The sequence below is a fragment of the Heterodontus francisci genome, chromosome 32, assembly GCF_036365525.1.
Source record: "Heterodontus francisci isolate sHetFra1 chromosome 32, sHetFra1.hap1, whole genome shotgun sequence".
Lineage (NCBI taxonomy): Eukaryota > Metazoa > Chordata > Chondrichthyes > Heterodontiformes > Heterodontidae > Heterodontus > Heterodontus francisci.
Window position 1 is genome coordinate 7,119,451 of NC_090402.1, and position 20,057 is coordinate 7,139,507.

Below are 20,057 nucleotides of genomic sequence, written 5' to 3' on the forward strand. Positions count from 1 at the left end.
AGGTGGTGGTGTTCCCTTGCATTTGCTGCCCTTGTCCTTCTAGTTGGTAGAGGTCGCGGGTTTGGAAGGTGCTGTCTAAGGAGCCTTGGTGCATTGCTGCAGTGCATCTTGTAGATGGTACACACTGCTGCCACTGTTCGTCGGTGGTGGAGGGAGTGAATTTTGTAGATGGGATGCCAATCAAGTGGGCTGCTTTGTTCTGGATGGTGTCGAGCTTCTTGAGTGTTGTTGGAGCGGCACCCATCCAGGCAAGTGGAGAGTATTCCATCACACTTCTGACTTGTGCCTTGTAGATGGTGGACAGGCTTTGGGCAGTCAAGAGGTGAGTTACACACCTCAGGATTCCTAGCCTCTGACCTGCTCTTGTAGCCACGGTATTTATATGGCTACTCCAGTTCACTTTCTGTTTAGTTTAGTTTAGAAATACAGCATTGAAACAGGCCCTTTGGCCCACCGAGTCTGTGCCGACCATCAACCACCCATTTATACTAATCCTACACTAATCCCATATTCCTACCACATCCCCACCTGTCCCTATATTTCCCTACCACCTACCTATACTAGGGGCAATTTATAATGGCCAATTAACCTATCAACCTGCTAGTCTTTGGCATGTGGGAGGAAACCGGAGCACCCGGAGGAAACCCATGCAGTCACAGGGAGAACTTGCAAACTCCACACAGACAGTACCCAGAATTGAACCTGGGTCGCTGGAGCTGTGAGGCTGCGGTGCTAATCACTGCGCCACTGTGCTGCCCCTATTCTGGTCAATGGTAACCCCCCAAGATGTTGATAGTGGGGGATTCAGCGATGGTAATGCCGCTGAATGTCAAGGGGAGATGGTTAGATTCTCTCTTGTTGGAGATGGTCATTACCTGGCACTTGTGTGGCGCGAATGTTACTTGCCACTTATCAGCCCAAGCCTGGATATTGTCCAGGTCTTGCTGCATTTCTACACAGACTGCTTCAGTATCTGAGGAGTCACAGATGGTGCTGAACATTGTGCAATCATCCGCGAACATCCCCACTTCTGACCTTATGATTGAAGGAAGGTCATTGATGAAGCAGCTGAAGATGGTTGGGCCTAGGACACTACCCTGAGGAACTCCTGCAGTGATGTCCTGGAGCTCAGATGATTGACTTCCAACAACCACAACCATCTTCCTTTGCGCTAGGTATGACTCCAGCCAGCAGAGGGCTTCCCCCTGATTCCCATTGACAGTTTTGCTAGGGCTCCTTGATGCCATACTCGGTCAAATGCTGCCTTGATGTCAAGGGCAGTCACTCTCACCTCACCTCTTGAGTTCAGCCCTTTTGTCCATGTTTGAACCAAGGCTGTAATGAGGTCAGGAGCTGAGTGGCCCTGGCGGAACCCAAACTGACCGTCACTGGTCATTGCTAAGCAAGTGGCGCTTGATGGCACTGTTGATGACACCTTCCATCACTCTACTGATGATAGAGAGTAGGCTGATGGGGCTGTAATTGGCCGGGTTGGATTTGTCTTGCTTTTTGTGTACAGAACATACCTGGGCAATTTTTCACATTGCAGGGTAGATGCCAGTGTTGTAGCTGTACTGGAGCAGCTTGGCTAGGGGCGCGGCAAGTTCTGGAGCACAGGTCTTCGGTACTATTGCCGGAATATTGTCAGGACCCATAGCTTTTGCAGTGTACAGTGCCTTCAGTTGTTTCTTGATATCACGCAGAGTGAATCGAATTGGCTGAAGTCTGGCATGTGTGATGCTGGGGACTTCAGGAGGAGGCTGAGATGGATCATCAACTCGGCACTTCTGGCTGAAGATTGTTGCAAATGCTTCAGCCTTACCTTTCGCACTAATGTGCTGGGCTCCCCCATCATTGAGGATGGGGATATTTGTGGAGCCACCTCCTCCAGTTAGTTGTTTAATTGTCCACCACCATTCACGGCTGGATGTGGCAGGACTGCAGAGCTTGGATCTGATCTGTTGTTTATGGGATCGCTTAACTCTGTCTATCGCATGTTGCTTACGCAGTTTGGCACGCAGATAGTCCTGTGTTGTAGCTTCACCAGGTTGACACCTCATTTTGAGGTATGCCTGGTGCTGCTCCTGGCATGCCCTCCTGCACTCTTCATTGAACTAGGGTTGGTCTCCTGGCTTGATGGTAATGGTAGAGTGGGGGATATGCTGGGCCATGAGGTTACAGATTGTGGCTGAGTACAATTCTGCTGCTGCTGATGGCCCACAGCACCTCATGGATGCCCAGTTTTGCATTGCTCGATCTGTTTGAAATCTATCCCATTTAGCATGGTGATAGTGCCACACAACAGGATGGACAGTATCCTCAATGTGAAGGCGGGACTTCATCTCCACAAGGACTGTGCGGTGGTCACTCCTACCAATACAGTCATGGACAGAAGCATCTGCAGCAGGCAGATTGGTGAGGATGAGGTCAAGTATGTTTTTCCCTCGTGTTGGTTCCCCCACCACCTGCCGCAGATCCAGTCTAGCAGCTATGTCCTTTAGGACTCGGCCAGCTCGGTCAGTAGTGGTGCTACTGAGCCATTCTTGGTGATGGACATTGAAGTCCCCCATCCAGAGTACATTTTGTGCCCTTGCCACCCTCAGTGCTTCCTCCAAGTGGTGTTCAACATGGAGGAGTACTGAGTCATCAGCTGAGGGAGGGCGGTAGGTGGTAATCAGTAGGAGGTTACCTTGTCCATGTTTGACCTGGTTTGGTTATTAAATAATAAACGGTTAACTGTCTGTATTTGGTAGAAGTAAAATATTTAGTGAAAATAACCATATGTGGCAGTGAACTATATAATTTGGGTCAAAAACTATACACTTACAAAGAAATACAGCTGAAAATATGGTGGTATAAAGCTCTCTTGAGACTTTGGCACAGAAACAGGCCATTCAGCCTAACTAGTCTATGCCTATGTTTATGCTCCACACAAGCTTTTTCCCAACACTCTTCCCCTCAGCTTATCTGTGTTAACCTTCTATTCCTTTCATCCTCACGTGCTTACCTACATTCAAAGGGGAAAGTGTAGTTACCTGAACAGTTAATGGTGAGTGTAATGCTCACTGTGCTGCTCACTGTGCAAGTTGCCTACGCTGATCAGGAAGGCCCAAGTTTTGATTGTTGAAAAGGGTTGATCTTGATGGGAGTGACGGTCAGGAAATTTCAACTGACTGCAGTGCCCATAAGATAGGAATGGGAAGGGGAGAAATCAGCCAAAATCCCCACTCCTGTTTGCTGGTTAGGACCTTTTCTGGAATGTGCGGATGCATGGATGTAGGATGAACATCTTACATTTATCTATAACAGCTCTAATGAAGCACCCAGGGTGCTTTACAGGAAGACAAGGCCAAATCCATTCAATGCCACTCACCTCCCACCCTCCACCCCAACTCTTAAAATATCTGAAAGCACTTCTTCTTCTTAGACAGTCCCTCAGGAACGAGCATGACTTTCTTCCACTCCAGGGTTGTGGGTCTTTAGGTGACTGAACAGTCGAATTCTGGATCTGCACACTCTGCCACAGGTGGGGCAGATGGTGTTTGGTGAGGCCAGTGAATGGGATTCTCGAAATTCCAAATGCTCCTTCGCTGTTTGCACTTGGTCGCTGCCTGGGCATGTTGACGTTGTTCGAACTGGCTGGCACCGTTGTGGATGCTTCTCCATTTTGGGCGGTCCCAGGCAAGAGATTCCCACGAATCGGTGGAGATGTCACATCTTGTTCAGGGAGGCTTTAAGGACATCCTTGTAGCGTTTCCTCTGCCCTCCTGGTAGCGTCTTGCCGTGACAGAGTTTGTAGTAGAAAGCTTGTTTTGGGAGTCTTGTGTCAGGCAAGCGATGTGGCCCGCTCAGTGTAACTGACTAGCCATAACCAGAGTCTCAATGCTGGGGATGTTGGCCTCAGAGAGGACAATGATATTGGAGCGCCTGTCCTGCCACTGAATTTGCAGAATCTTGCGAATGCAAGCACTTACTGTCCAGCTGGACACAGGAAAAATGGTCTTTCAGACAAGGCGTCATGGGAAAGGAGGGATGACAAAAGGATTTTAACTAAATTTCTGCATCAAAATTACTTTCAGTTGCTTGTTACCTTAAGCTGTTACTCCCGGCTGCCTTTAATAGTTTAAAAGCAGAATAGAACTAAGTGACAACTGATAAGACATTGATAAACATTCAGAAATAAGTGACCAGTCAAGTGTATTTCCCCTTTAAATGGAGCTGAGTATACGCAGTGCTTGAAGAATTTACGCCTAAACATAATCCTCCTCCCCTGTGGATTGTGCACACTGCACCAAATAGCTGCAGAGGCCATAATATCTCTGCTCCCCTCCCACAAGCCACCGATTTTGGGAAATACAGTTTACATTTCAATCGCTCATTTGGTAGTTGTTCAATGATTTACTCAGCACTCTTTTATGGTGCTGGCGTTAGGATAAAGCTATGGTTACCAAATCTGATTCTCTTTGTGCAGTTTTGGTAGAGACCGTATGTATCCGAGACAAAAAGAAAATGAAATCGTGATTTTAACTTGTGCTTTTATCCCCGCTGCCCCCCACCCCCTAGTTTCCCCGTCTCGCTACTTGACTGTGCTATCAAGAATGAGTGTCAGTTATTAAAGTCCTCATCCATTTTTTTTTATACTTCTAGGGACTATCAGTCTGCGCTAAGAATTTCTCAATCATTTTCCCCTAGATTACCCTTTCATGGCTAGTTTAGGCTATTAAACAACCATGTACAAACCAGATTGTGCATCTTCAAATTAGTACAGCCCAGTTTACAACATGCTCAGAATAGCCAAACGGTAGCAATGCTGGGTGTTTAAAAACTGAAAATATGCTGTAACCTCTTTCTTCCCTCTTCGACTTTCATATGCCCTGCATTAATCCTCAGCTGAAAGCGTAGGTTAAATAGCTTGCTCTCAGCTCTCTGCCAAAGATAGAATTTAGATACACTTCCCCACCTTAAGATTAGAATTTGCTGAGAAGGGGCATCAAATCCACACTTGCATCACTTCACAGTACATCAGTTCAGAATGCTGCGTCACTACCTACATTTGTTTCAGCAGACTCATACGAACCAGTGGATTGCTCTGTTCAGGACTGAGTCTGTTGCTGTCAGGCCAAGCTATAAAAACCCAGCAATGTAGAAGTAGAATTTTACAGCACAGAAACAAGCTATTTGACAAAACAATATCCTGCACTATTATGCCTTTAGCATAGTAAAATGTCCCAATTGCTTCACAGGAGCACTACCAAAGTTGACATAAGCCACATATTAGGACAGGTGACCAAAAGCTTGTTTTTAGGAGCATCTTAAAAAGGAGGGAAGACACAAAGGAGTTTAGGGAGAAAATTCCAGAGCTTAGGGCCTAGGCAGATGAAGACATTGTCCCCAGTTCTCGGCCAGTGTTTATGCTCCATACAAGTCCACATAACATAACTGGATCATGAATGTATCAATGGTTTTTTTCCTTCCACTGTTCATAGGTTTTCAAATTGGCCTGCCAGTCATCATGGTTCTAGATTTTTCTGAATTAGTTTATCTGCTTCCATGTTATGTATGATACTGGGCACTGATTTTTTTTAAATTCTGTACAGTTACTGCAGTATTTTCCTTTGGGTGGCTGATAGTCTTTTGGAAGATAGAATAGGGTTACGTCATACAGAAAAGTTGGAAAACTACTGCCCTACTATTCCAAATGTTGATCTGGAATGCACTGCCTTAAAGGGCAGTGGAAGCAGATTCAAATAGTAACTTTCAAAGCTAAGTAGATAAACATTGGAAAAGGAGAACTTTGCAGGGCTAGGCAGAAAAAGCCAGGAAGTGAGAAACTAACTGGATAGCTCTTTCAAAGAGCTGATACAGACACAATGGACCAAATGGCCGCCTCATGTACTGTATGACTTGATGTTCCTTTCTGTTGCATATGCAAACTTTGAAATTGAGCCACTATACTAGAATCCAGATATTTAAGAAACCAAAATCCACTAGGACTCTGCAAAGACTACTGAACACTTAGAATCGCCTTTAGCAGAAGTTACTATCAATATTAACCTCTGTATTGCCCCAGTCACTTCAGTCTCAAACTATAAAACTTTACCTAATGTGTTGCAACCAACTACTTCCATTTTGAACGTTTCATTTAATTAGGATGCAGTTGAGAATAGTTTTAGCTATTAATTTTGAGATTCTGCTAAAGCTGTAGTCCCTAGCTACCAGAGTTGTTGGCTCTTAAGATCATGTTAACAAGAGCATGGTGAGGAATTGCCAGGATGCATTAATTTATCAATATTAAAATATTTTATTACCTCAGTTACCATGTAATTGCCCATCCCAAATAGAGAACTGAAGAAACACGAGAAGAGAAATTATTTGTTTGCTATCCTTTATAAACTGTTCAGATTTTTCACCGAAGTAGTAGTATATTGGTGTCAGCTATAGCACTTTTGACTCCAAGTCAGGGGCTGTGGGTTCCAGAAACTTGAGCACAAAATCTAGGCTGACACTCCAATACAGTAGTCATTGAGTACTGCACTGTTGGAGGAGCCGTCTTTCAGAGGAGATGTCAAACCGAGGTCCCATCTTTCCTTGAAGGTGGCCCGTAAAAGGTCCTTTGGCCACTATTTTGAAGAGCAGGGGAGTTATCCCCAGTGTCCTGGCCAATATTTACCCCTCAACCAACATCTCAAACAGATTATCTTGGTCATTATCACACTATTGCTTGTGGGAGTTTGCTGTGTGCAAATTGGCTGCGGCATTTCCTGCAACAGTGACTACACTTCATAAAGTACTTTGTTGGCTGTAATATGCTTTAGGAATTCAGAGGTCGTGAAATGTGCTATAGCAATGCAAGTTCTCTATTTCAAGAATACATTTTTGTACATATGCAGGTCATTTCTCCACAAATATAACATTTACTCATAACCTAGAGTTTTCATTTTTAATTATTACAGCACAGAATGAGGTCAACACACCTAGTCCCACTCTCCTCACCTTTTCCCCATAGCCCTGCAAATTTTTTTCAGATAATTATCCAATTCCCTTTTGAAAGCCATGATTGAATCTGCCTCCATCATACTCTTGGGCACTGCATTTCAAATCCTTAGCTTGAGAGCATACATTTTTGGGAGGGTGACCTTGTGGGGAGAGAGGATAAGAGCTCCTGCCACCATGGTTCAAACCAACTATCCCTGCGAAAGTTGAGGAATTGAACCTGGAAACTTCGTTTGTCTCTTTTACCTTGTTCACCTTCATTGCTTTCTATTTCCCTCCTGGTGTTTGATAAGGTATCTACCAAAACTCGTTTTCACAGCCACATCTCCTTCCTCAGTGACTGTCTCCGGCTCCGACTGATTCCACGTGGATTCCAACTGCAGTTTCACCCATCATGCTTTGAAACCACCCAGGATCACAGGTATCTCCGAGAAATACAACGTTCCTCGGACTGCTACTCTCGCCGCATCCTGAGATCTACACTCAGTGCTATGCGCCGCCATATGCACACACTGGACCTCTCTCTCCAGCAGCACCGTCTCACCTTATCTCAAATCTGTTCTACTCTGCAGTTTCATCTCATCTTACGTCTCATCCGACGCATTAACAAAAAACTTTTTTTCTTCCTTTCAGGTGTTAAGGAACGCAAGCTCCAGCAGCTGATGGGGACTAATGCCCCTCCAGATCCTCCTTCCGCTTCACTTCCCTCTGACCCCACCCCTTCTGATCTGACCCCTTGCCGTGTATTCACTATACCCTCTGACCTCCCCCTCTCTGATGCTGAGCGTTCTGTACTCAGCAAAGGACTCAGTTTTATCCCCTTACGCCCCCACCTCAATGAATTTCGCGCTCGGCATGACGTTGAGCTCTTCTTCCGTCGCCTCCGCCTCCGGGCTCACTTCTTTGACCAGGAGTCCTCCCCCCGACCAGCAGACCCATTCACCCGCCTCCAGTATTCTCCCTCTACCTGGACCCCTCACCCTGGCCTCTTACCCGCTCTTGATCTCTTCATTGAAAACTGTCGGCGAGACATTGGTCGTCTCAATTTCTCTGCCCCCCTCACTCACTCTAACCTGTCCCCCTCTGAACTTGAGGCACTCCGTTCTCTCAGGTCTAACCCCGACATGGTCATCAAACCTGCAGACAAGGGTGGTGCTGTTGTTGTATGGCGTACCGACCTCTACCTTGCAGAAGCTCAACGCCAACTCACAGACACCTCTTCCTACCTCCCTCTGGACCATGACCCCACCACCGAACATCAAGCCACTGTCCAAAGGACTGTCACTGACCTCATCTCCTCTGGAGATCTTCCCTCTACAGCTTCCAACCTCATAGTCCCGCAACCCCGGACAGCCCGCTTCTATCTCCTTCCCAAAATCCACAAACGGGACTGTCCCGGCAGACCCATTGTGTCAGCCTGCTCCTGCCCAACTGAACTTATTTCTTCCTATCTCGACTCTATCTTTTCTCCGCTGGTGCAGTCTCTTCCCACCTACATCCGTGACTCTTCTGACGCCCTACGTCATTTTGACAATTTCCAGTTTCCTGGTCCCAACTGCCTCCTCTTCACTATGGACGTCCAATCGCTCTGCACCTCCATCCCCCACCAGGATGGTTTGATGGCTCTCCGCTTCTTCCTGGAACAGAGGCCCAACCAGTCCCCATCCACCACCACCCTCCTCCGCCTGGCTGAACTTGTTCTCACATTGAACAACTTCTCCTTCAACTCCACGCACTTCCTTCAAGTAAAAGGTGTCGCTATGGGTACCCGCATGGGTCCTAGTTATGCCTGTCTTTTTGTGGGATATGTCGAGCATTCTTTGTTCCAGTCCTACTCAGGCCCCCTCCCCCAACTCTTTTTCCGGTACATTGATGACTGTATTGGTGCCGTTTCCTGTTCCCGCCCCGAACTCGAAAACTTTATCAACTTTGCTTCCAATTTCCACCCTTCTCTCACCTTTACATGGTCCATCTCTGACACTTCCCTTCCCTTCCTCGACTTCTCTGTCTCCATCTCTGGGGATAGGTTGTCTACCAATATCCATTATAAGCCCACTGACTCCCACAGCTACCTCGACTACACTTCTTCACACCCTACCTCCTGTAAGGACTCCATTCCATTCTCCCAGTTTCTCCGTCTCCGACGCATCTGCTCTGATGATGCTACCTTCCATGACGGTGCTTCTGATATGACCTCCTTTTTCCTCAACTGAGGATTTCCCCCCACTGTGGTTGACAGGGCCCTCAACCGTGTCCGACCCATTCCCCGCACCTCTACCCTCACCCCTTCCCCTCCCTCCCAGAACCGTGACAGGGTTCCCCTTGTCCTCACTTTTCATCCCACCAGCCTCCATATCCAAAGGATCATCCTCCGCCATTTTCGCCACCTCCAGCGTGATGCCACTACCAGTCGCATCTTCCCCTCCCTTCCCCTGTCAGCATTCCGAAGGGATCGTTCCCTCCGCGACACCCTGGTCCACTCCTCCATTACCCCCACCACCTCGTCCCCGTCCCAGGGCACCTTCCCTTGCAATCGCAGGAGGTGTAATACCTGCCCATTTACCTCCTCTCTCCTCACTATCCCAGGCCCCAAACACTCCTTTCAGGTGAAGCAGCGATTTACTTGTACTTCTTTCAATGTAGTATACTGTATTCGCTGCTCACAGTGTGGTCTCCTCTACATTGGGGAGACCAAGCGCAGACTGGGTGACCGCTTTGCGGAACATCTCCGCTCAGTCCGCAAGCAGGACCCTGAGCTTCCGGTTGCTTGCCATTTCAACACTCCCCCCTGCTCTCATGCTCACATCTCTGTCCTGGGATTGCTGCAGTGTTCCAGTGAACATCAACGCAAGCTCGAGGAACAGCATCTCATCTACCGATTAGGCACACTACAGCCTGCCGGACTGAACATTGAGTTCAATAATTTCAGAGCATGACAGCCCCCCACTTTACTTTCATTTTTAGTCATTTTTAGTTATTTTTTCTTCCTTTTTTTTGCATTCCTTTTTACATTTTTTGCATTTATTTCATTTCATCTTAGTTTGTTCAGTTTGCTTACCCACTGTTTTTTTCAGGTTGTTTTTCTTCAGGTTTGCACTTGCTGATGTTCTATATTCAGTATATTCACACCTAATCTGTACTAATGCTTTGTCTTTCAAAACACCATTAACATATTGTTTGCCTTTGCTCTGTGACCTTTTGGTCAGCTATGTGGCCTGGTCCAATCTGCACCTTCTCCTTTGTTATCTCTTGCCCAACCCCCACCTCACTTGTTTATAATCTGTGACTTTTCTAATATTTGTCAGTTCCGAAGAAGGGTCACTGACCCGAAACGTTAACTCTGCTTCTCTTTCCACAGATGCTGCCAGACCTGCTGAGTGAATCCAGCATTTCTTGTTTTTGTTTCAGATTTCCAGCATCCGCAGTATTTTGCTTTTAACTTAAACTTCTACTTCTCTATAGCTTGGCTACACATTGCCTCTATCAATTGCACAATCAGGGGAATTGGCATCAAAATATACCAGGAATCCTGCAATGGAATATTAACTTGTGAATTCTTGATAAATGACTTGCTTGATATAAAATGTTAACATTTCAATCACCGCTTTGTTTGTTCCAGATCTTTTACAGCAACTGAGAGTAGGGCCATAACCAGTCAATTCCACTATACAAATGAAGAGTACATATGATATACGTAGCACCAGGCTACTGTGCAAGTGTTTTATTCTGCTTAAAGTAACAGATTTTAAACACCTTGGAACCAAATATGCTAAAAGCGGTTTAATGGAATTTAGTAATTAATATGCTGAACTGTATACATGTATAAATGAAGGAGGTCACATAAACTTCCACGTGCAGTTAACAGTCAGTCATCACACACTGACATGTACTTTACAGCAGCTTTCCCCAAGTAATGATTAGCTGGAAACCCAGCTGATGCTTTTTGTCCCTTGACCAGGTCAAGGTGTTTCAGTCCGGACCCAGCTGAGTCCAGAGATTGAACCTGGGACCTTCCCTGGACTGTGCCATGGGAAGAGGGGCAGGGAAGCGGGGTGCGAGACATGCTGAGTCTTTCCAACATTTTCTCTTTTTACTTCAAAATAAACAATTAAAATTTGGTCAAGGTTTCCATTCACAGCCCTCAAGGGTCCAATAGCCTTTTCAACAATTTTTACAAATAGAATTCTATTTAGCTTTTTTTCTTGAGAATTTTGTCACAAAAATAAATATTTTCTAGTTACATATACAGCAATTCATTAGACTCATGTTCCATACCTACCTTAGGTTACTGTAATCTAGTTAATCTTTCTATTCAAAAAAAAATTAAATAAAATGCGTGGTATCTAAAAACATCAATTTTTAGATAAAAATATGTTAAATCACATTTTTCCCAGAAGTGAGAAAACAGAGGTGACCTGATAGAGATCTTTAAACTTATGAATGGGTTTCATAGGGTAGATGTAGACAAGATCTTTCTATTTGGGGATGAGACCAGAACCAGGGGCTATAAATACAAGATAGTCACTGATAAATCCATGAAGGAAATGAGGAGAAACATCTTTAACCAGAAAATGGCGAGAATGTGGAACTCGCTACCACAGGGAGCAGTTGAGGTGAATAGCATAGATGCTTTTAAAGGGAAGCTGGATAAACACGAGTGAGACAAGAATAATAGGATATGCTGTTAGTACTAGACTTAGTAGGGTGGGAGGCTTGTGTGATGCATAAATATTGGCATGGACCTGTTCGGCCAAATAGCCTGTTCCTTTGCTGCAAGTGCTTTGTAATTGAGAGGCTCAGTAATGGTAGTGACTTCTACTAAGGGTGATTCTAAGTGCATTCAGTGTACACGAGGGAGAAAAGAACAGAAAGATATATTCATAGATGAAGGAAATAGATTGAGAGAATTGTGTGGAGTATAAACACCAGCATATCAGGCTGAATGACCTGATCCTGTGCGTAAATTGTATAATAGTTTACTAAAAGGGCCCAGTGAGCTGTAGACTGCTGCTCCAACACGTTATTCCTATTTTCAGCTTTGTTGTTCGAGGTGACCGAGCAAAGGATATGCACTTTCCCTCACTGGGCGGCACAGTGGCGCAGTGGTTAGCACCACAGCCTCACAGCTCCAGGGACCCAGGTTCAATTCTGGGTACTGTGTGTGGAGTTTGCAAGTTCTCCCTGTGTCTGCGTGGGTTTCCTCCGGGTGCTCCGGTTTCCTCCCACCGCCAAAAAACTTGCAGGGGATAGGTAAATTGGCTGTTATAAATTGCCCCTAGTGTAGGTAGGTGGTAGGGCATATGGGATTACTGTAGGGTTAGTATGGATGGGTGGTTGTTGGTTGGCACAGACTCGGTGGGCCGAAGGGCCTGTTTCAGTGCTGTATCTCTAAACTAAACTAATAACAAGGGGTGGTGGTGGAGGAATAAATCCTGTAATCCTCCATCTTCTGGGCTTCCTATCTCAGCCACAATGCCAAACAGGGGTCAGATAGTCCTCAGTGGAGAGGGGAGGAGGGGTGGTGGGAATATAAAATGGTTGTTCTTTACTCACTATTCTCCTTCGAATAGTGTTACTGTGGAAGATTGGGAATATATTGTCTGGTAGTCCTCCCAGCCATTCATTTAGCATGTCTATGGGGGAAATAATACTTTAAAAAGAACCTGTCTTGCCTTCAAAAGAGAAAGCAACAAGAAAATGAAATAAATCCTTTGCTAAAAAAAGGGAAATAAGAGGATATTATTTTGCAATTCACACATTGGTCCATTAATGAGATTAATGATGTGCAATAGAAGGGCACATAAGATGCCATAATCTCTTCACAAAGTTATAACGTATAGCATCACAAAAGGTTTCCTCTAACCTGTTAAATTGCGTGCAAATAGCTACTCTGTACTGGTGCTTAATTACCATCGCAATTTCTAATTGAAGTGGATTAAAGTCAATTACTTCACATCATGATAGTCACAAGATAGGTTCCATATAGCGTAATAATAAATCTAAACAAAAACCAGTGAACATCCAAAACTTGACAGGTTAATTCAGATACACAGCATCCCAAATACCCCACTGGTCATTTTCTATGGTTTTTGGGAATTACATAACTATTTTAATACTACACAAAGACATCATCACCACCAAGGAGACAGCATAAAGCTTAAAAAAATAGCCACATAACAAAATGAGGTAAAAAGGTCCAATGAATCAAACATTCCCACTTAAGTTAAACATTATTTTTAATGGTAATATAAAATTAATAAAAAGTGATTTCGACTCGAGCAGCTGATTTCCTTGGCTTGTTAATTGCAGTCCTTTGGATTGTTCATGATTTCCAGAATGCAGGATGTAGGTAACCCTTCGGTAGAGGAATATCTTTTTGCTTCAAGCATTTCTGTAACAGAAATATGAGAGAAATCAAAATAAATTGCAAGGAAGACACTTTTTTTGCACATCTAGGCCAAGCAGCAATGAAATTATGCTGAAATCCATTCAACGTTCCAATTTGGTTTACATTTTCTCCCATCTCCACTTTAAGGTCTCACTGCTTTTTGACCAGGACTGCTAGCAAACAACACTTCTACATCACTGGTCACCAGGAAAATGGGCAAGTGCTTTGGACAATTTCCCTGCAAATCTCATTTCAATGGAATGCATATGCCTTTATTTAACAAAAGCAATTGAGAAGACCTCCTAGTAAGGCAATGACAAAAATACGATCATACAACTTTGAAATGTGCAGTTCGAGAACACAGAGAACTGGAATTCTCCTGTTCTGTACACAGAATTTACATAGCAGGCAGCTATTCAGTCCAACCAGTCCATGCCCGTATTTAGGCTCCACATAAGCCTCCTTCGATAACACTCGTTGAAGCACCTTGGGACATTTTACTACATTATAAGGTGCTACGTAAATGCAAGCTATTGTTGCCCTATTCTGGCATGTTAACTTAGAGAAACAGTGTCTAGAAACAGAGCACTTTTGTTATATGGATGTGGACAGGGTGGATTTATGCTCCCCGAAATCACTGGGATTTGGGTTTGAAGAAATAAATCAAAGAACGAGAGGTTTTACCTCCAGGAATTGGCGCAGCCGGATCACAGCCCCAACCTGCCCGGTGCCCGTAACCGCTTCAATCCTACAGAAAGCAAAAGAAGTCAACCAAACATTTGTTTTTTTTTTAAACATACCTAAACTCGAATATACACAGATTAAAGTATGTTTTATAAATAGTTGTAATAAAATAGAACTGAATTGCATAAACACCAATGACTTTTTGAAAAATGAGTTAAGTATCTTTTTGGCTGCTTTGTTGAAATGTAAGAAATAGGGGGAGTAGGCTGTTTGGCCCTTCAAGTCTGCTCCACCATTCAATAAGTTCATGGCTGATCTTCAACCACAATTCCACCTTCCTGCACTATCCCCATATCCCTTAATTTCCTGAGTACCCAAAAATCTATCAATTTCTGTCTTGAATATATTTAATGACTGAGCATCCGCAGCTTTCTGGGGTTGAGATTCACAACCCTTTGAGTGAAAAAACTTCTCATCTCAGCTGCACTTACCTCAAGACTGACACCTAGTTCTAAACTCCCCAGTCAGAGGGAAGCATTTTCTCAGCATCAACCCTGTCAAGTCCCTTAAGAGTTTTATGTGTTTCAAATTGATCACCTCTCATTCTTCGAAACTCTAGGAACTATAGAATAGTCTACTCAGGACAATCTCCTCACCACAAGTATCAGTCTAGTGAACCTTTGTTGCACTCCCTCTAAGGGAAATATACCCTTCCTTAGGTAAGGAGACCAAAGATTTAGGGCAGCCAATGGAGCAGCAAGAGACTGTAAGCCAACAAGGAAAAAGACTTGCATTTCTAATGCGCCTTTCACGACCTCAGGACATCCCAAAACGCTTCAAAGCCAATGAAGTAAGTTTGAAATGTAGACACTGTTTTAATGCAAGAAACGTGGCAGCCAATCTGTGCACAGCAATGTGATAATGAACAGATAATCTGTTTTTTCGAGATGTTGGAGGAGGGAGAAGTCCCCTGCTCTCAAATACTTTGACGGCTTGAGGTGGTGAAAGGTGCTATATAAATGCAAGTTCTTTTTCTTAGTATCAACAACTTAAGATGTATGCAAATTAATGGCAACATTTGCATAAACTATAAACCTGGGCTCAGAATAGACACTGAGCACATCTCTGTGCAGCCCATGACAGACCCTCTGTATGTCATGGGGTTCTAGGTAAGGAAGGGACAGACCACCTCACCCATTACTAGTGTGACTAAATAAATTGCTCTTGCAAAGAGTTGGCACAGACTCAACAGGCCAAATAGCCTCCTTCTGTGCTGTAACTATTCTATGATCACGAGTTTTCTACCTGGAGAAGTAGTCGTTCTTGATCAGTAGGATCATCTTCCAGAACTGGTTCTGGTACTTTTTCATCAAGGCATTGCCGCAGACCTGTTGGGGAAGGGAATAGGACAGACAATGAAACGTTCATGGTCTCTCATGGAATTACACACATAGAATCATACAGCTTGAGGGGAGACCATTTGGCCCATCCTGCCTATAGAACAAAGAACAAAGAAAATTACAGCACAGGAACAGGCCCTTCGGCCCTCCAAGCCTGCGCCGATCCAGATCCTCTATCTAAACATGTCGCCTATTTTCTAAGGGTCTGTATCTCTTTGCTTCCTGCCCATTCATGTATCTGTCTCATGTATATGCCAGTTCTTTGACAGCTATCCAATTAGTCCCTGCTCTTTCCTTGTAGCCGTGTAAATTTTCTCTTTTAAAGTATTTATCCCATTCATTATTGAATCTGTTTCCACTGCCTTTGCAGTCAGTGTATTCCAGATCATAAGACTTACTGCATAAAAACAAATTCTCATCTCCCCTCTGGTTCTTTGCCAATTACTGTAAATTTGTGTCCTCTGGTTACCAATTCTCCTGCCAGTGAAAACAGTTTCTCCTTATTTACTCTATCAAAACCCTTTTCTCACATAACTGAAGTTCCTCACCCCGGTATCATTCTAGTAAGTCTCCTCTGCACCCTCTCCAAGGATCTCATCCTTTCTAAAGCATGGGCACAATACTCCAGTAGAGGCCTAACCTCCTTCTTCGGCCTCCTTGTCTCGAGAGACAATGGATACGCGCCTAGAGGTGGTCGGTGGTTTGCGGAGCAGCGCCTGGAGTGGCTATAAAGACCAATTCTAGAGCGACAGACTCTTCCACAGGCGCTGCAGATAAAATTGGTTGTCAGGGCTGTTACACAGTTGGCTGTCTCCTTGCAATTCTGTCTTTTTTCCTGCCAACTGCTAAGTCTCTTCGACTCGCCGCTCTTTAGCCCCGCCTTTATGGCCATCATTTACAGATTTGTATTGCAAAGCTGTCTCCCAGTTTCACACCAAATGGTCCGTCATCGCAATCTGGTTCATTGCAAACAGAACCTAAAGCATAAAAGGCCTTGAATGCAGTCCAATCAGCTCATTATCACTGAATTATAGCACAGAGTGTGAAAGCAGTTTCGGTATCAAAAATGCCTGACTTATCGATTCATTTTAAAATGTTTGTCAAAGCACAGCGCTTGAATATGCAAAAAACTAACTTTCACGTCAAAGAATTTTTAAAAACTGGCAAAAACAACGGGTGAAACACAACATTCGAATGAACCCAACACCAATAATGTGTTGTTATATACCACCTTTAACATAGTAAAACTTCCCTAGGGGTTTCACAAACTGGGTGAAGGGAGTGTCAAGCAGGTAAGGTTTTGAAGGTAGGCAGAGATATAGCAATGTAGAGGGATTTAGGAAGAGAATTCTAGAGTGTGGGACAAGTTGACTGAAGGCTATGCCATTGATTGTCTGTTGAAATGGGGGGAGGTAAAGAGAGCTTTTCTACCAAAGAAAGAAGAGTGAAAGATGAAGGCAGGGTCATAAGGATGGAAGAAGCTGCAGAGCACAGGTAGAGTAAGGCCATGTAAATAAGAACAAGAAGTACATCAACTTTGAGGGATGGGAAGCAAGTGAAGATTGGCAAGAAGGTAATAGTTTAACAGCACTTAATGTAGGATAGGAAGCACTGAACTCAGAGCAACACTAACACATAGAAAATAGGAGGAGGCCATTCGGCCCTTCGAGCCTGCTCTGTCATTCATTACAATCATGGCTGATCACCCAACTCAGTAACCAGTTCCCGCTTTCCATCCATATCCTTTGATCCCTTTCGCCCCAAGAGCTATATCTAACTCCTTCTTGAAAACAAACAATGTTTTGGCCTCAACTGCTTTCTGTGGTAGCGAATTCCACAGGTTCACCACTGTCTGGGTGAAGAAATTTCTCATCTCAGTCCTGAAAGGTTTATCCCATATCCTTAGATTATGACCCATGCTGTACTTGGTAGAGGTATGTTTAGTGTTTCAAATAGAGGATACCAGAGAACGACACTGCAATACAAAGAACTTTATACCTCTAAGAAGTCAAAGAGTAGCGTAGCGGTAATATCAGCCAGTGGTTCCATATTCAACATCTGAGCCAGCCAGCGCCAAGCATGATTCAGTCCATGAGGATGTTCCTATGCAAAGGAGAAACAATGATTAGACATTGTGATTACATGTCAACTTCAATCATTTGAAAGACTCAGGAAAAGACTGACTAGGCTGGGGTTCTTTGAAATGAGATGAGCGGTGACATTAGAAAGGGTTGCAATAGGCTAGATATAGAGATGTTTCCACTGTGGGAGTATTTGAGGCAAAGAGTGTAGATGCATTTAAGGAAGAAGCTAGATATATACATCAGAATTCTAATGGCACGGAGGGAGACCATTCGGCCCAATCTGTTTTCCTCAAGTCCCCATCCAATTTTCACTTCCATCACCCTCGCAGGCAGCAAGTTCCAGGTCATATAAGGCTGTTTTTATTCTTTCATTGGATGTAGGCATCGCTGGCATAACCGGCATTTGTTGCCTACCCCTAATTGCCCTTGAACTGAGTGGCTTGCTAGGCCATTTCAGAGGGCAGTTAAAAGTCAACCACATTGCTCTGGGTCTGGGGGTCACATGTAGGCCAGACCAGGCAAGGGCAGCAGATTTCATTCCCTAAAGGACATTAGTGAACCAGATTTATTTATTTTTTTTTAAAAACGATTTTTCAATTCCAGACTATAAATTATTTTATTTAAATTAATTTAATTTAAATTCCACTAGCTGCCATGGGCCTCTGGATTACTAGTTCAGTGACATTACCAGTAGGCTACCATCTCCCCTTACAGTCATGACAGCACAGGAGGCGGCCATTTGGGAGAATGGAAGAGAATGAATGAATGAGGGATAAAGGAATAGAAAGATATGCTGATAGACCTCCTTCCACATCATCTAATTCTGTGTGAAGCAGAAGCACCAGCATAGAACAGTTAAGCCAAATAGCTTATTTCTGCGTTGTCGAGTCTATGTAATTTATCAGTATAGGTATCACGTAAGGTTGTCCCAATGAAAATCCACTTTTAAAAATTAAAAACATAGTTGCTTATTTTTATTAGTTAAAGAATATGTAATGGGGGGGACGCGAAGACTCATTGACGCAGGCAAATAAATGTGTTGAAGAGACAGTTAAAAGTGTTTCTGGAGGGAGAGAGAGATGGAGGAGTATGGTGAGAAGGTATGTAGGATAATCCATCAACCTTAAAAGGTAAACCATTAAAATCATGAATCTCAACTATCTGCAAGGCCAGTGTGTCTGGAGGCAAGCTCAAGTCATCCTGATGAACTGCACTGATAATCAGTATTCTCCTGCTCCCTTACAGTCCAAGCAGCCAAAATAAGACAGATAATTCAACAAAATAGCATAGATTTTTGAACAGTTAAAGGTAATAAGACAAGAACTAAGAGGTTATACCTATCAGAAAAGATTGAACAGGTTATTTTCTCTACATAGACTGAGGGGGTGACCTAATAAAGGTCTTAAAGATTATTAAAATATTTGATAGGGTAGACATAGAGATGATGTTTCCACTTGCTGGGGAGACCAGAACCAGGGGCCATAAACAAATTGTCACTAATTAATCCAATAGGGAATTCAGGAGAAAACTTCTTTAGTCAGAGCGTGGTGAGAATGTGGAACTCGCTACCACAAAGAGTAATTCAGACGGTTGGTGCAGATGCATTTAAGGGAAAGCTAGATAAACACGAGAGGGAAAGAATGGAAGAATATTTTGAGAGAGTTAGACGAAGTAAGGTAGGAGGAGGTTCATGTGGAGCATAAACACGGACATGAACCTGTGTCAAATGGCCTGTTTCTGCACTGTAAATAATAATTGCAAAGCAATCTCAACTTAATATTGCAATACAATTCAGCTTTCTCAATGATTAAATATCAAGGAAGCTTTCAGTAACAATGCAGGGTGCTAGATAACAGTTGAGAAAAATGAATGCTCGTCAGGCTTGATTCAGATTTGGACAATAATAGCCAGTGGTTTGGAAACTGAAATGTGGCATTTGGTTATTGCACATACCCCTTGCTTTGCTCCACATGGCCATCTCAACAGTATGATGGCTGCATACAGACGGACCATTCCAGACATTCGCTTCAAAAAGTTGTCCTGCTGCTCAACACCATTGTCTAGTACTCGGTACCCCAGTAACCTACAGAAGGAGAATAAGGATCAGACTTTAATTGCACACCAGGAATGAGGATCCAAATTTTCTCCTCCCTCCTCTCCCCACAGCAAGATGCATAAAGAATAGCGGCACTAGGTCAAATTAGCCCTCATCAAACCCATCCTTCCAGCAGGAGAATTAACAGAAACATGACATCTAAACAGACCAAAACAAAGGAGGCAACTTTGGAGTGGGATACAAGATAGCAAATGGTATGGAGAAGAGAGTGATAAAATGACTTCAAATTAAACCATGAAAGTAGGATCAAACTTCAAACCGGTTAAATTTAGTACTGATGTAGTAACCTGGGAATAGGAAAAGGCTATTCAGCCCATTAATCCTGTTCCACCATTCGATCAGATCATGGATGATCTGTAAAGAAGTTGGTCTTCACAGAGTAAGCAACATGT

General features: G+C 43.8%; 1 protein-coding gene across 1 annotated transcript in view; it reads right to left on the reverse strand.

Annotated features, from left to right (window-relative positions):
• Nucleotides 1-10,699: 10,699 nt before the first annotated feature.
• Nucleotides 10,700-20,057, reverse strand: part of gle1 (GLE1 RNA export mediator) — a 48,968-nt gene continuing 39,610 nt past the window's right edge. The window contains exons 12-16 of the mRNA XM_068012123.1: nt 19,503-19,632; nt 17,464-17,568; nt 15,371-15,453; nt 14,066-14,129; nt 10,700-13,384 (exon numbers count right to left, since the gene is read on the reverse strand). Of these exons, the coding sequence (XP_067868224.1) occupies nt 13,316-13,384; nt 14,066-14,129; nt 15,371-15,453; nt 17,464-17,568; nt 19,503-19,632 (451 nt within the window). The 3' untranslated portion in view covers nt 10,700-13,315. The remainder of the gene's footprint in view (nt 13,385-14,065; nt 14,130-15,370; nt 15,454-17,463; nt 17,569-19,502; nt 19,633-20,057) is intronic.